Below are 17,972 nucleotides of genomic sequence, written 5' to 3'. Positions count from 1 at the left end.
CTTTAACTTACCAGTAATAACAGTTGTATACTAAATGTGAATCCATAAGGATGAAGCTATGTGAACTGCCAAAGATAACTTTTTTAAGGGTTTTCAAAGATACATGCACAAGGGCTGTCATCCTGATCATGTCTACTCTACCTAGTGAGTGACTAACTCAGAACATACTTTGACATAGTGAAGACTGAAAATGTGAATTTCCAACCTGCATAATTGTTCCAGGCCATCTTGACTCACTAAGTAGGAATGCCAAGATCAGAATGACAGTCCCGAAGACTGCACTTTTAAATTCAACTGCGCAATTTTACCTATTCAGACAGCATTCGGATAGGAGAAGATATGGAATATCACTTATCCTTACAATGAAGGCACAGAGGAACACCAATAATTTAGGTTAATAGAGGGTGAAAAAGTAAAGTATGGCATTTGTGGCACTTTAAATGGTTTTAACTAGGCCACTTTGGGTGTGAAAGTGAGTAATTTTGGGGGAAGGTGGGGTGAGAAGATGATGTCATCACTGCTAGAGCCTGCCTTTAAAACACAGAGCCCCTCATTACCTCAGACACCCACTTTAACATCAGAGACCCCCCCATTCACACAGCATGGCAGAGGGTGGGAGCTGGGAGGTTGAGCAGTTCTGGATGGAGACACACTCAAGATGAGTTCCATCCATAATGGAAGTTCTGTCCTCCTTTGCATGCTTGGGCAAGCGCTTCACTATGCTGTGTCACTCATGTGTGGGCCAGGAAATTCAGTGGTTGTTGGGACCCTAGCAGCTGCCAGTGTTTTAGCAACCAAGAGGGTGGGGGGAGGGCTGTGCTAGAGGCAGGGGGAGATGCAGAGACCAAAGCAGCCCGTACTGAACTGAATGTTCAATGTGTAATGTCAGTAAGCGCACAGTGGGTCCCACCACCTTGGTGTCCATATGCCTCACATGCACTGCACACATTAATGAAACACCACTGGATGCAGCTTTCCCTTTGTCCTCAAGCCACCATTATTTATCAGCTTTAACCACACAGTTGGCAAGTTTAAGGCCTCATTCACACTAGAAAAGGGCGGGCCGGCATGTACAGCTCCGTGCTGCGTGCACGGCCGTATCGGGCAGCTCCCTGGAAGGACAGGTGCTGCGTGTGATTAGTACACAGCCCCTGTCCTTCTCTATGGTAGTATGCGGCCGTACGCCGCCCTATGCTCAACCGCCCTGCGCGTCCGTACCTGTACGCTGACAGGATGGATCCTGTCTGCGACCGAGCCGGGACACCCACACCCGTACGGACCGAGCCGGGACACCCACACCCCTACGGACCGAGCCGGGACACCCACACCCGTACGGACCTGCACTTGGGGTGAGTTTAGGGTGGCATACGGCTGCGTACTCCCATAGAGAAGGACAGGGGCTGTGTTCTAATTACATGCAGCACCTGTCCTTTCCGGGAGCTGCCCGATACGGACGTGCACGGAGCTATACATGCCAGCCTTTTCTCGTGTGAATGAGGCCTAAAGGCTTCAAAATTGGCTTTACGTATTTTCTCAAAGAAGAGAAGATTTGTAAAGCATAAAGCTTGACTCAATTGAAAACTTTTATTTTTAGTTTTTAGAAGAGTAGAGAAGGATTACCGCATCTGCCAGAGATTTATTGCCCCCTCAGAGAACCTGTGCTTTGCCAATGCAGGGCCAAGCAACAGGTTCACTTTAATGTACTTGCATTTATAGGGAGGCATGTCGCCTCCATTCCCTCATCCCATGTCACACTGCTGGTGCTTACCAGTGCCATCACATGGGGGAGGGAGAGAGTTCTCAGCCGTGTGTAAGGCCCCATTCACACTGAGCGGATTGCCGCACGATATCGCGCATTTTTGCAGTGCTATATCGCAAGAAGTTGCCGGCTAATGATTTTCAATGGAGCTGTCTTCATGTACAGCTCTGTGTCACCCGTCGCGATCGCAAGTCGCTTCTACAGGACCCTTTTTCGGTGTATTTTGCGTGATTTTTCAATGCAGCCCGACGGTGAAGGTCGCGCTACCGTCGCTGGATCGTCGCCCCGAAAGTCGCGCTATCCCGGCCGTGAGGATCCGCTCCAAAAGGTACAGTATGTCGCTTAGGGTGAATGGGGCCTAAGCTCTGACTAGGATCAACTTGTAGCAGCTGGGAAAAGATGGGGAGGAAAACAAACTGTAATAAGGGCAATTTTATATTGAACCTGGTTCTTTGTGCTGTAAGGGAAAACACAGGTTACATTTTAATAGTTTTCATTTAAAACCAAATGACAATAATTATAACAAACTGTTCAAGCAAAAATTATATTTTTTTATAAAAAACACCAAATCAGAAAGTGTTACAAATAAGCAGAAACAAATAAGCAGTGCCAATTTCTAGAAGTTGATTTGACTTGATTTAAACTTGCAGTTACATAAAAAAGCTATACGTGCTCATGAACAGTATTTAATTTCACATTTGTAGGCTCAATCCATCTAACACGGAGGGATGTAATTCCATTCTATTATAATAAAAGTGCTATAGTGAAGAAGCCAACCTTTGTTTTGTTTAATATATAAATATAACTTGTTACTAACCCAGCTATAGGTTTGACTATGCTTCAATTCAGAGTGCCCTCTCCTTGAATGGAGACACAGACATATCCCGAGCAGACGTGATACATTTTCTAAATGTCACCCTAATGCCTTTTAGACGAATCCTGGTAAGGATACATCTGCTTCCACTTTGATCTGCATCACAGTTTTTTAAATCCCAATATATCCTCTCCTAATGCAAGCGCACAGTCAGACAAGATGAGATCACAGTCTGACCCTTGCAAGCAAGTGATCTCCTACTCAACTGTTCAACTGTAGACTTCTGTTCCTGACACCACCTGAGGATGACATGTATTATCTTTTCAAAAGTCCTTGGCAAAGCTGTGTGTAGCACCAAGGTGATTGTTAATGTCAACACAGACTAAGACATGACTTTGATGTAAGCCACAGGAAGTGTCCAGCTTTCTTCTGATCTCCATGGCGAAGGGACGGGAACTGAGCCATCTCTTATGGAAAAATACATTCTTACTTTGTACATGACACCCAAGTGTCAAAGCCATGTAAGTGGTAGGAATACAGTATAAGATAATTTCTTCATTAAAAGCAGACTTACCAAATAAAGAATTATATATGGAAAAATTACATATAATGTGAATTTGTTTCAACATAACAATGCAAATTGCAGCATGTGGTAACACTAACATTCCTGCCTACTTATGCAGCAACCTTGTTATGAGGGTGCATAACATTTCATATAATAGCAGAAGGGAAATCACTGTTGCTGGACTGCTAGCCCTAATAAAACAAAATGTACAGACTGACCACAAGTACATGGATGCTGAGGTTTCACTTCTGTTAATATGGCAACTGCATTAAAGTGCAGTTATCTTGCCGCAACTAACTATAATTACAGCTTTGACAGTTTAAACACCTCTGCTTGCCAATACACCATCTTGGTTTATATATACTATTAACTTGTTAATCTGTGGTTCATTTATCTGAGGGGTACCGTATTTGCCGGCGTATAAGACTGGTTTTTAGACCCAAAAACATCGCCTGAAAATCGGGGGTTGTATTCATTAACACAAAGCCTGTATTAATGAATACAAAGTCTGTCGTGATTGGCTCAGCGCTGAGCCAATCACGGCAGGCTTTGTATTAATGAACACTCGGGAATACCGCCATGGAGGTTAGTGGGTGCATTTAAACATTATTTTGGGCTATACTCGTCTCATACGACGAGTATAGCCCAAAACCTATATTTTAACACAAAACGTAGGGGTCGTCTTATACGCCCAGTCGCCTTATAGGGTGGAAAATACAGTACTTCTACATGGTTAATTTAATTTTTCTTATCAGCTAAAAGAAATTATTTTACATCTGAACAAAACTAAAAGTCAAAGCTCCTCCAGAGAAGAAGAAGCTGTATACTTTACCTGTCTGGTGGGCAGCCCTTTGAAAGTCCAGTCTTTTCCAGAGTTCCAGCTGCCACATCAATCCAACATTTCAGGGTGTAACAGATAGCGAGTAGCTCCCCTGCTGACCCCATGTCACTACAGGACATAGCAGTGATGTAGGGTCAGCAGATAGAACCACAGCACCCAGTGGTTTAATCGAAATTGTCAGATAGCAGCAGTACCTGGAGCTCTGCAAGGAAGCAAAGACTAAACACACTGCCCACTGGAGAGGTAGGTATAAAGTTTTTTTTTCTTTCACAGAAGTATTTCTGTTCAGTTTTAGAATATGATGAATCTTACTGTATATAAAATCGTTCAAACTAAGTATTTTTTAGTTACTTAAAAGCTCAATGAATAGATTGTAATATATTTATACACAGTTCAGGGGTACTAGTGACAAATGTTAACATGTCAGGTAGTAATGTCAGGTAAACCACACCATGTGATACATGGTAAACACTAGCTTTGAGGTATGCACTTAAATGTAGTATTTAACTGACCTTTGCATTCTTTGGCTTATGTATAAGAACTCCACAAAGAAAACTTATAAACTGGTATTCTAAAAATCTTTTACTGATCCTGGGTGACATTTAAAAAAAGAGCCATTGCTGCTTCCTGTCAGGAGCATTGGAGAGTCAGTGCACCCATTCAGAGCGCCCATAGTCAACATTCCCCAAATATCCCTCTGCTCCACTCCTCCTTGCTCTACTTTGCAAAAGAACACCTCCTACTTCCTGTCAGCAGTGCTATAGAGTTCTTAGACCGTCAGAGCTAATGCGCGATATAGCTCTATGCTTACATTTTCATTGTGACGAGATCTTCTTTGCAATGTTACATTGTCTTTCTGTTTGGCTGATCTTCTCCCACTTCACTGTTATTAGTGTCCCACTGGAGTACACACACTATGAAGCAACTGCACATTGAGTATGCGCAGTCAAAACACAGTGCACACATAGTCAAAGCACACACAGTCAGAGCACATGCACTAAGAGAACACACAACAGCCCTAGCATATTCAGCACAAGAACACAGACAGAAAGAGCAGACATTGTCTGGCTTTCTGTACTATGACTGAATTAGTTCTAAAGTATACAGGCGGAGCTTACAGACTGACCACACAAAGCACAGAGGGCTGGCACAGTCAGTAAACACACTGTAAACACACTGTATACACTGCATTTACAGTCTAAAAACACACAAGCACAAAGGGCATGCACAGTATGGAAAACCACAAAGCACACAGGGTACATACTGTCTACAAAAAAAAATAAAAAACACACAGGGCACACACAGACAGAACACACAACCTACAAGACCACTTAAAATTGATGTGGAGGATGACCACAAAAATAGGGATGGGATATAGTCACAGAAAGTAAGAAACTAAGACCTGTAGACCAAATTGAAGACAGAAAATTCTGGAGAAACACTATTCATGTGATCATCAGGAGTTTACATCATCTTAATGGCACAATGTAATAATAATCTTTGTTAGAACAGCAAGGCGCAATGAATATTTCTGCCCCTAGGGTACTATTGATGTTCTTCTTGCATATAATGCATGAATATACACTGAGTGGCCAAATTATTATGACCACCCCATCAGTACTTCGTTGGGCCACCTTTTGCCTTCAATACTGCGGCGATTCTTCTTGGCATTGACTCCACGAGATGTTGAAAGGTGATGCGAGGAATCTGACACAATGCCTGATGAATAGCACTGTCCAGTTCTGTGAGATTTGATGGTTGTGGAACCAGCTGCCTGATGGCTCTTTCAACTTCGTCCCACAAATGCTCAATTGGATTGAGATCTGGTGATTGTGGGGGCCACCTAAGCAAGGTAAAGTCTCCCTCATGTTCTTGAAACCACTCCTGCACAATACGAGCACCGTGGCATTGTCTTGTTGGAAGAAGCCATCTCCATTGGGATACGCCATCAACATGATAGGATGAACTTGATCAGCAACGATACTTTGGTATGTTGTGCTATTCAGACGTTGTTCCACACGAATTAAAGGGCCCAAATCATGACAGCAAAGGTGTTCGAACAGGCCTTCGGCTTCCATATCCCATACGATGCAGTGTACGGCGAACAGTGTGCTCAGAGATCATTTGAGAGGATCCCTGAATAAGATCTGCAGTAATTTGATGCACTGTTGCCCTTCTGTTGTCTTGTACCAGTCTTGCCACTCTCCGTTCTGCCCTAACATTGACTAGTCGCTGACGGCCACAATTCGCACGTTCAGACCCAGATTTTCAGCTGACAGTCCAGTCTTTAAACACTTTAACAACAGCTGCTCTTGAACATTTAACGAATTCTGCTGTTTTGCTGATACTCGCTCCATGGCTCCGAGCGCCAACAATCATCCCACGTTCAAAGGCTGTTAAATCGCGTTGTTTACCCATATCTTCAGAAAAAAATCACTTCTACTGTCGTGGTAAACAACCTGCTTCCCTATTTATAATGGCCTGGCCCTCTAGCAACTTCAGCGCGAAATTATAGCTAATTTGCCTACAAACGTCAGGTGGTCATAATAATCTGGCCACTCAGTGTACATTCACATGTAGAAGAATTTTACATGTGTACATCTGTTGTACTGCATGGTGGCAAGAGGGGCCCAGCGGAATATTGTAAATCATAAAAGCAGTGGGCTAAGGAATATAAGGGAGACAAAGTAAGATAGTAAGTATCTGCATGACCACAAATCATTACTTAGTACAAGGTAACACAAATAAAATCACTTCCAGTCTTGCAATTTGAAGCTGCTTCAATGAACACGCCACTGCTGTATGTAAACAAGGGACCAAATTATTGTCATATGTCTGCAATTTTATTATCTTACAACCAAATAGTTTCGAGCTGTTGAAGGAACCTTAAAGTGTATCTAAACCCATATACAAAAATCTAATCTATTGCTGTTTACCAGTCCATAGATGAGCTGACTGCATTTGTTTTCTTTTTTCAGGCTTTTCCCCCTTTCTTTTCAACTGGTCATTCCGTGAATAACATACTTCCTGTTCCTATTGTCACTTCTCTATTGTATCTAAAGGGGGAGCTATAGTTGTTACCCAGACTACACTTCAAACATGTCTTCCTTTGTTCAGGTCCATGACATGGGGGATGGGGAGATTATTCGTTTTCAGAAGATAGATAGCACTTCTACTTCAGTTCACAGAACATGACAAGCCCACAAGATCAACTTGCTGAAAATGTTGGTAGCCTGGGAAAAAAGAAAAATAATGCAGCCACCACGTCTGAGGACTGATATGTTGCAGTCTATTACATTTTTTGCTTTAGGGTTTAGTTATCTTTTAAGACAACACAAATGCACATGCGCTGCAGGCTACAAAAGAGCCGTTTAGCACAGAAATGAGAAGTAACACAGATCATTTGAACTATATGGGGAGAAGGGCCAAGTTTCATGCTCTGAAGAGTAACCACACAGAGGGCACAATGGTCATCCCATATCACTGCTGGTAAGTGCAAGAGATTAAATGGCCAAGACATCAAGAACACTTACATAGTTACATAGTATTTGAGGTTGAATAAAGACACAGGTCTATCAAGTTCAACCTTTACGTGTCTGTATGTGTGTTAGTGCATCTGTGTGTGTGTGTATGAGTCCCTGTGTGGTCGTAGTTTTTAAGAGTGCTTATACCCCTGTATGTTACGGTCTCTGAGGACAGTATCCAATGGATTTTTGAATGAAACAATATTCTCTGCTGATACCACTGCTTTTGGCAGAGAGTTTCAAAGTGTAACCACTCTGACTGCAAAGAAGCCCCTACGCCCTTTGTGGTTAAATATTTTCTCCACCAATTTTAGGTGGTGGCCTCTAGTCTTTTTTAGGGAGTTTACAGTAAAACGTTTATTGCTGATGTTGCCATCACCACCCAACATTTTGTACATTAAAATCATGGCCCCCCCTTAAACACTTCACTTCCAGCGTGAACAAGTTTAAATTTAGTAACCTTGTCTCATAGCTTTGGTCCTCCAGCCGCTTAATTAGTTTTGTTGCCCTTCTCTGGACTCTCTCTAGCTCAAGGACATCCTTTCTGTGGATTGGTGACCAAAATTGAGCCACATACTCAAGATGAGGCCGAACCAGCGATTTATAAAGTGGCAAAATTATTGCTTTGACTCTACAGTACATTCCCTTTTTAATGCAAGACAGTACTCTGCTTGCTTTGTTTGCCGCAGCCTGGCATTGCGTGCTGTTATTCAATCTGTGGTCTACAATGACCCCCAAATCTTTTTCCATTTCTGACTTCCCTAGTGGAGTACCCATTAAATGTGTTTTCCGCATGCCTATTTTTAACCCCAAAATGCATTACTTTACATTTTTCACCATTAAACCTCATCTGCCACAAAGTTGCCCAGTCCCCTACTTAATCCAGGTCCTCCTGTAATGTTATCATGTCTAAGTCCATGTCTATTACCGTCTCAATTTTAGCATCATCAGCAAACACAGAAACATGACTATTAACACCTTCCCCAATATCATTAATAAACAGGTTAAACGATATGTGGCCTAGCACAGAACCCTGGGGCACACCACTCTCAACCTTAGACCAATGTGAAAAAGAGCCATTTATCACATTGGTCTAAGGTCAAGAGATTACACTTGACTTGTGTAAAAGGGACAGAAGGTAGAAGTATGCAGTAGGGAGAAAAGCCAAGGTGGGGAGTTGCTTCTAGTAAAAGTTTCAAGATGCAAGAGTTCACAATATGCTGCTGGTACAGATGGAATCTCTGCGGGAGGCCTCCTTGCAAAATGGCACAAATTTGTGGGACAACTGAGATGTTTGCTAAAGGGTCACAGATTATTTCTCTAAACAGGAAAATTCACAGTGTGTCTGCTGCTGTATGTTTCAGCCATTCCTGTACTAAATATATGTTGGTGCCAATGTTACGAGAAAGATGCACATGTGCCAAAATACTTCCTACTTAAAATTAAAAAAAGAAATAAAAAAGGTGTGTAGAATGGATTTTCACTTTTGAGACGTAAAAAGTAATTTGAAGACATGATTGCATTCTATTGGAAAAATCTGGGGGAAATATAACTTGGCTTTTTTAATTTAAACTCACCTACATAAGAAAAAAAGCATTTATAGTACAGTTGTGCCAGATATTGCTAAAAAAAAAGGTCTATGTGTGAATCAAGAAGAAACAGCCATACTATGTGCAGAAGCTGCCCACCTACAGCATGCTTTCGTGTTATCTTTCAAAGCCTAAGTGAGTGTGTGTGGTCTAAGATCTCAGTGTTCAAACATCACGGCATAATCCATCAATTTTCTGCTTCACCATCAGAAGCAGTTTTATCTTTCTGCTTTAAATTCCCATACCATTTCCAGGTGTAAAATAGCAGAAGTAGATTACAACACATATATTGAATTCATGCATATTAAACACAAAACTGTATTGATTATAGTTAACTGCTCTTTAATAACAGATGCCCTAAACGCTAAAGGCATCAGGGAAGAGTTTTTATAATCACAAAACATATATATATATTTTTACTGCTCATCAGTTTAGTGTTATCAGTGATTAATGGCTCTAAAATGATTGCTCTCACTCCGACGTTTGCAGCGATATGTAACATGTACGGCACAATGGGCACAATCGTTGTTTTCGCACGTAGGCGCACCTTCAAATTCCCATTCAAAATGTGAAAAGCTAGCTGAATGTGGCAGCAACGTTATGTATAGCTGTCAAATAAAGCCAAACCTATTATGAGAGAAATATGTATGCTTTTATAGCTCATGTGCTTTTGAAAATGATGGTTGTAGGTGGATTCTCTGGCTCAATAATGCACTGACCTGAGACAAATAGGGGCATCAGTTTTAATTCAATACCTGACATTGCCAGCTACAGTGTCCTGGGTCAGTGACTGATAATGTATCGATGCAAGTGAACCAGCATGAAAGCAAATAAACTAGCTATCGATCCTCCTATGATAGAAGTGAATTGAATGGATAGTCTAATATAAGTAAAACTTCAATGTATCCTAGTCACAAATTCACTGGTCAATTCAACTCTAAAGCTCTAAATACTGAACCTAATTGCCATTTTGCAGCTCTGGAACACCATGTTATGGTAAAATAATGCTTCTGGTTTATAAATGTATACTAAAGCAATCAACAATAGCACAATTACTTAGAGCAGCCAATCAGGTGTTAGAAAATCATATATGGTTAAATGAATAGCACAAAAAAAAACACATATCTGGTTGGATGAACAACAGTTGTGCTATAAGAGAATGTGAACCTGTCACCTTAGGTTTGCCTATAAAAGCCTCTACTCTGGGAGTCCTATAATATAATACCAAGTTTCCAACTTAGAAAGCAGGGTTGCTGCCAGTCCGCTTACAATCAGCTTATCTCCCAAGGTTACCTTGGATGTGGGCTTTGGCATGCAAGAGGTGGGCCAGAGGAGGTGAATGTTGCCATAATTATAGTAGGCCTTCCACGTTTTAGGACTCCCAGGATGCACTGCAAGCTAAGCAGAAGTACCTGCTATTAAAAAGTGTATGTTAGGCCAATTGTTTTGTTGTTTTTTTTTTTAGAGTTAGGAAAGATTAGAACCTGTCAAAATGTATTGTTATCGGAGTCCTGACCTAGTAAGGTTTACCCTCTCTATTTGTCCAGTTGGCCACTGTCACCAAGACAGAAAGTGATGGCAAAAATTCCAAAATTTGTAGTGTTGTTGCCAGAACAAAAGGTACAAGAAAATCATCCAGTGGGAACACCTGTTATGGTGACAATTGTCTAAGAACGAGATCCTCATTTTTTAGATTTCCTTTCCCTACCTGTTGAGTCTTCAGGACAGGAAGCCAAAGCAAATCATCCCAATGGGAAAGACAGCAAAATAAAAAACTGACAGGGGCCTAACCCCCTAACAATCCAAAATGAAAAACAAAAAGGTGTTGACTATATGTACACTTCAAAGGAAACCTACACTGAGAGAAATTGTGAAATATGCTACTGCTGGCCGCCTTCTAAAATCATAGAGGCCTGACAGTTCAATACTTTGAGTTAAGGCCTAAAAACAAGTATGCAGCAAACAAGTCAGAGTGAAGTTAGAATTCCCAATGTGCACATTTGCTACAGGTCAGGGATTCAAAAAGTACTGAAGCATGGGCTCAACATGATATCCTGGAACTAGCATTTTCAGGAGCCGGGACAAAAAATGGCAGCCGGAATATTTCTGCATGCAGGTGTCCCTAATGTTTATTTTATTTGTGGGATATGATCTGTAAGAAACAAATTGTGATTACTTAGGAATTGTGTCTACTTCTTTATAAATGTATCTTGCAACATAACTGCATTTATAATGGGATTCATATACTGTATATGCTCAATGAGATTTCCTCAGAAACAGATACACAATGATGGATTTATAAATAGTGTTATATTATTTTGGCACAGGGTACCAAAGGATTTTATTGAAACGCCATGATTTTTTAAATGCGTTACTTTTTTTTTGATTTACGATTTTCTTTTTGTTTATTTTGCAATATATTATTTCTATTTTTGTGTATGGATGAATGTGTTGGCTACACTGGTTAATTTATTTATGATTTACAGTTTAAGTAGAGTCACATATATAGGTGTTGCTTGGGAATTGAATTGTTGAATTTATACTGGGGATTCCATACATTTAGGGGCCTGATTAGTCAGAAGTGGTACAAGTTTCCTTTTAATGTATCCCAACATGCTATCTGATGTCTATCCAAGCCATAACAATAAACAGGTTAAATTACCAATCACATACAGCCTTTCAAAGTGCCCTATCTTGATTAAATACCTAGTTTATTGGGAATCTGTCAGGATGAAATTATGGTAGCTGTCATCTCACACCTGTTTTTCGAGGGGCAGTTATTCACTAAATAAGTATGCAACTCTCTAAGGCAAAAAAATCCCAAAAAAGCGGGTAACTGAAGATAGACGTCCTAATCAGGTGTAGGTTTGGACTGTTATGTCATAGAAAAGATAGAAAAGATTTTTAAAGATACAGGCTTCCAAAACTCCAACTGGTTTATGAGTCTACTATAAAAAAAACACTGAACAAGAATAAGGGTTATTATTGACAAAACAAAAATAGATAAACACTGCTGGGTGTCTCAAGTTTTCTAAGACCAACAGGGTTATTCACAAAAGGGTGAAGAGTTTGGAGAAGTCAGGAGAAGTGAACAATCTAGGCCAAAATAGCTGATTTGGAAAATTTCTCCAATTCAGCTCACTTTCCAGCTAAGCTATGTTGTCCTAGATTGTTCACTTCTCCTGCCTTCCCCAAACTCTTCAACCTTTTGTGAATAAACCTGCATGTGCATTTACCACAAAAATAGAGCAATCATTTTCTGTGGACAGATGAGGGTAGGGGTGAACTTCCAGCACTGTGTGCAGAATCTCAACAGGACTGTGCGCGGATCTCACCAGGGCTGCATGCGGTACTGGTGAGACCCCCACACAGCCCTGGTGAGCAACAAAGAGTATCTAGCTTCATATTATTGTGCATTGCTGTACAATGTATTGCTGGAATTTGCAGTCCTCTATAGCTGGTGGTTTTCTGCATTGCTATATAATGTATTGCTGAGATTTGCAAACCCTCTACAGCTTGGAGTCAGTGGCAGAACTATCAGGGACGCAGCATTTGCAGCTGGGACTGGGCCCAGGCACTCCACCACTGTCCTAAAATCATTCTTAAAGAATACAAGACATCCTGTGATTAGAGGAGGAGAGGAGGGGGCAGAGATGTGACAGTATCTCTCTTTCTCACCAAATATCTGGTATTCTTTAAAAAAAATACCAGAAATATTCTAAAAGGTGAAGAGGGATGGGTGATGTGACCAGAGCAATGTACAGCTTGAGTTGCATCTCTCCCTCTCTTCAGTGCCCAGAAGCTGGACCTTGTGTTTAGGGGACAGTGTGCTGTAAGGTAAGATTCTCATACTTTGCAGCAGCCCTCTGCACATGAAACCCAACTTTATTATGATAATTTACACACCCAGTGCGGTTGCTCAGAATGTGGCTTTAATGCATATTGTTGAAACAGTTACGACCTTGTTTTTATATTAACTAGCTGGTAAGTGTGCTTGGTCTTTTTTATTGTATTGTTCTTTACTTATTCTTGGTACAAAGTAATCTGAGTGGTTGCCATTTTTACTTTGCTTCTTGATTTGTTACACATTGGGCAAGTCTGGGATTCTGGTGCGTCCCTTCACCTTTAAGGAGGAAGGTGTTACTTCCAAGGCATACCTGCTCTTAGTGTATTCTTTTTTTATATATACAGTACCAAAAACGTAAATACCAGGATTGGGTGAACTGACCACTCTAATGCAAAACTATGGATTTAATCTATTGACTGCTTCTGCATATTCGGATCTTTCTTTTTTAGACTGTATTGCTCTCTTTGAATTATGTGATTTGAATTCATAATTCAAAAGTTAGTGTAAGTAAAAGCAGCCTTAACAGACATGAAAAATATTCAAAAAAATATATTTTACATAAAAGTTGTTGTAATCTTGTTTAGTAACCATCACCCAGTAACCACCACCCATAGAAAATAGGGCTGACAGTCAGTCATATGTCGCAGCAAGTCTTAAACAAGAAAAAAAATATATATAGAGAGAGGCAAATAAAATGTTTGTGCAATTTAGAAACAAATACAGCTCTATAGAGCGATTAGAAAATCCCCCTGAAATATTTTAAACACAGAGCTGTTACAATAAAACCACATAAGATATTGGTTACATGTCCTAAAGCACTGTAACAAATGTGACCAATTCCACAGAAAATGTGAGTACAAAGAAAATGTATCAGTTACCAGAATAGACTACATTACTTGTGCTTTAAATACATGAAATTTGCCGATACATACGATAAGAAAAAAATCACTAGTACATTTGCACTCCTTCTAACCTACAAATGGAAGACATAACACAAGACAAGACAGACATCTAATCACTGTATGTACAGATATGGCCGCAGCTGTGAGCCTGTCCATGTGCCTTTCCTACTCAGACAGACAAAAGACAGTGTTTATAGAGAAAACTAAATTGATTGTAAGCAGGGTTTGTTTAGGGGGCTTGGAAACTACCAGTTTATCTTGGCAATAGTATATGTAAGGAATTTTGCTCTGTTTGATATATGTTTATATCCCCATGCTACCTATTTTTCAAGAATGTTTTTACATTTAATTCTAATTGTCATGCTCTTAACCTCTTCTCCACCACCCTAGTATGTGTATTAATGTAATAAAAGTACTAAATTATATATTATTCTTTTGCTTAGAGGATTGCAGTGTTTTTATCCGAAGCTAATGGCAATTTATTGATTGAAATCAGGGTTTAAAATTAACTCCACTCTTGCTGTACGGAGTAAGAACACAGATAATATGTGCATCAGAACTGCTCTGCATGACCGTAACAGATAACAAAACGGTGGGTCTCTGAACCCTTTTTTTTTTATGTTCATCTGCAAGAACGCATAGTCCTAGAGGAACTGATGGAGAAGATAGCTAAGCCCATGCTTACAATACAGCCAGCAAGGGACTGCAGAAGAATTAATCACAGCCATGTCCAACTGCATTTTTTCACTTAACGCATAGCAGAGGTTTGGAGAAAGGAGGCCCCTCTGCCAGGCCTGCAACTGCTTTGACAAAAATTAGTACACAGATCCAGGAAGAAATATGTTTTGTTAATTTAACCCCTCCAGGTGCAAACCGATATTTAAAAGCTGTGGTTAATCTTTACTGGGCTTTTAAATAGCTCCATTAAATAGAAATTTGTGCTCTTAAATACTGTGCATGAAGTTAATAAAACAAGCTTGAAACAGACAAGGCATGCAGACTTTATAAGCCAGCCTACCTGATGTTATATTTAGCTCATTTGCACAGCTCAGCTATGGCCTTAGCAATGGTATCATAAATGTTTTGATCTTCTATGGGCAATAAAACTGTACATCTATTCAATAATGACAGCAAGGTGAGGATGTAGATCTCAGTTAAGTACATTTGTGTACACTGTACAACTTTACTGGAAATCTGTGCTGACAGAAAAATGTGAGCTGCCATAGCCGATCTCCTTTGAAACGTTAGTTGCCTTTCCTAGCTGTCTCTGGCTTCAATAATTTCTGAGCCACTGACCTGGAACAAGCAGGCAGTCAGTAAAGTTAGTGTAAATGCAGAGCTCCTTACATGCATCCTTTTTTTTTTCAGGTCAGTATATTGGAAGGGCAGAGGTCAGCATGACTGTCAAGCAACTAGTATTTTCCAAGGAAGGGATAAGCAGTGTCAATCTCCATGCTTTCTCAGCAAAGATTTCTTCTCAAAATGTATATGAAACCAAACTTTTTAATGTTAGATAAAGTTTCATGGGGTTAGCCCTGTTTCTCTTACATAGTTTGCCAGGTAAAAAAAAAGGCATAAGTTCATTGAGTTCAACCAATAGCACCTCTGTGTCCCAGTTAGGGAGATTCACACTCTTTGTCCAGGTGACCAGTGTGCCAGGGACTGAAAGGGAGAGGAAACCCCCAAATTTTGAATGGTCATCACAACAACAGTAGCTGGGGATCTTCCAATGGTGACACTTGTACTAGTGAAAAATAAAATGGCATCCCTTTCACTTTGGAGATATTTACTTTAACTTCCTGATCAAGGTCTGGGAAACAAAAGTCAAGACCAAAAGTGTGAGAAGTAAATACCCCATGATCCTACAAATAGACCTCAAGATAGCTTTGCCTCTATGTCTGTTGGAACTTTAAAGAAAGGGGAATCCTTCACTGGAATAATCATGGTCTGGTTAAGCATATATACAGACAGAGGTGAAATGGCCCATCTGTAAAAAAAAAGGAAAGTTGAGGTGAAAACATTGTGGAACACTCAGAATTATGGTTTTAAAGATAGAGTAAATTAAGATGCAATCCAATTTTTCCCAATTTGAATGAGCTGACATAAATACTAAATGTTAGCACATAGAGCAGGGGAATGTAATGTTCGTGCCGCCACCCGTGCCGGCGGCACGGTCCGACGTCCTTCTGCGCATGCGCGCCACAGGACTCGAGCGTCCCTGTCTAGGAGAGACAGCAGCAGGGCCGCCGCGTCACAGGGCTCCTCCTCCCTTCACATGAGCCGCAGGCTTAAAGCCGCGGTTCACTAATTGATCGCCGTCCTACTAACGATTGTGGCAGGACGCTGATCAACACAGCGTCTCCTCACCTCCTACTCGGACCCAGGAGCAACCAGAGACATCCACACGCAGTGGGCCTGTAGATGCCAGGAACAACCAAGTCGAGTACAACCGCAAGTACCTGGGTCTCCCTGCATTGGGACCAGGGACATTAACTGTGCTTATACCATAGCCAAAGATTACTATCTCATTGAATTGTGCTTATGATATATCCAAGATTACTATCTAATTTGCTGATACCATTTTGGGGATTACTATCTCATTGAACTGTGCTTATACTATATCCAAGATTACTATGTCATTGATTGTGCTGATACCATAGCTAAGTTTACTATCTCCTTGATTGTGCTGATACCATATTGAAGATTACTATCTCATTTAATTGTGCTTATGCTATATCCAAGATTACTATCTCATTTGCTGATACCATATTGGAGATTACTATGTCATTGAATTGTGCTTATACTACATCCAAGATTACTATATCATTGATTGTGCTGATACCATAGCCAAGTTTACTATATCATTGATTGTGGTTTCGCTGACATTTACTGCTGCGCTTTGCCTAGGCCACTGCCATGTGGTGAAAGCGCATACCCATACTGTGACGATTTATGAACACGGGGTATGATGTGAAGCAGCACTCTCACCGCCCTACTCCATTCAGAGGCATAAGAGGCTTGCTGCATACTGACCCTAATCCATCCTCCACTGTTGCGATCCATAGGTACACCTTCCGCGAGGTGGGACGTTACAGGGAATTCCAAATTTAAAAAAGCCTCCAGATGCGGGCAAGCGACTTTCGGGAACTTTACATCTGCATCCATGTAGGAAGTGGGTGAGAAAGAGGAGCATATGCCATAAGTCTTGGAATAGGACATTGCACACACTCTTGAAATAGAGAACTTCTCTGTGTCCAATGAATGGTCAAAAGCAAGAGGACATCACATGCCCTCAAAAGAGACTCCGATGAGGGTGCATAGGTAAGCAGCTCCCACACAATTTGAAAAGGCTGCAGAGGGAGTCACTCAAAATCCCATCATGTCCAAGACCAGTGGGGTGCATGCATAAGAAGGCCCCTGAGCAGATAGGGCACCCACAGATGGACGACTGAATCTCCTTTCCTTATAAGTAAGGTGTAATGTGTGCAGCACAAGGGGAAACAATAGAGGAGTGATGGCCCTTTAAGGAGGAAATCACCAAGAGTGCAAAAACATGGCCTGTTTCTAGCAATGGAAGATATTCCCCACCGAGTGTCCCCTTAGTCACTGACATTAGCGGTTTAGGTAGGTGAAGAGACTGTGGTTCAGGTCAAAGCAGCAGCCCCTAGCCATGCTGTGCTTGTTGGCAGAAGCAAAGTGGAGAAGCAATAAAGTGCACTGCAGCTAGAGCATGCTGGAGATCGCTGGGAATCTGGGAAAAGAGAACCTCACACTTTCTGTACCCAGTTAAGCTTCCAGTATGTGGAACAGGAAGTGACAAGGGCAGAATACCTAAATCCAAAATGGCAATGGTGGCCCATAAAGAAGCTAATGTGCACAGCTTGCTGGTGCTACTCTCCAGGTCCCGGAATCGCCACTTTAAATTGCACTCAGATGCTGCAACCCAGGAAATGCTCAGTGGTGTCTCCTAGACAAAAACAAGCTAATATTAAATACAGTGGTGCACAAAGTACCATGTTGTCCTCCACATTTCCCCTGCTGAGAAGTCAGTGCCTTCACAGGCTACATACCCAGTAGTGATACCTCAGGGATGGGGATCCAGTGTCCTGCTAGACCAGAAAGGGATGTACT

The 17,972-nt window shown here is 41.1% G+C and overlaps 1 protein-coding gene across 2 annotated transcripts in view; it reads right to left on the bottom strand.

Moving 5' to 3' along the window:
* Nucleotides 1-17,972, bottom strand: part of LOC108790555 (suppressor of tumorigenicity 7 protein homolog) — a 126,199-nt gene that overhangs the window by 10,646 nt on the left and 97,581 nt on the right. The window contains exon 15 of one of the 2 annotated variants that reach the window (XM_018560843.1): nucleotides 14,894-14,929. The exons of the other annotated variant lie outside the window; for it this stretch is intronic. Within the exon in view, the coding sequence (XP_018416345.1) occupies nucleotides 14,894-14,929 (36 nt within the window). Of the gene's footprint in view, nucleotides 1-14,893; nucleotides 14,930-17,972 lie in introns of those variants that run through there. 2 annotated transcript variants of the gene reach the window in all.

Source organism: Nanorana parkeri, unplaced genomic scaffold (genome assembly GCF_000935625.1).
Source record: "Nanorana parkeri isolate BGI_ZX_2015 unplaced genomic scaffold, ASM93562v1 scaffold481, whole genome shotgun sequence".
In the NCBI taxonomy this organism is placed as follows: domain Eukaryota; kingdom Metazoa; phylum Chordata; class Amphibia; order Anura; family Dicroglossidae; genus Nanorana; species Nanorana parkeri.
This window is presented reverse-complemented; position numbering and strand designations above follow the sequence as displayed.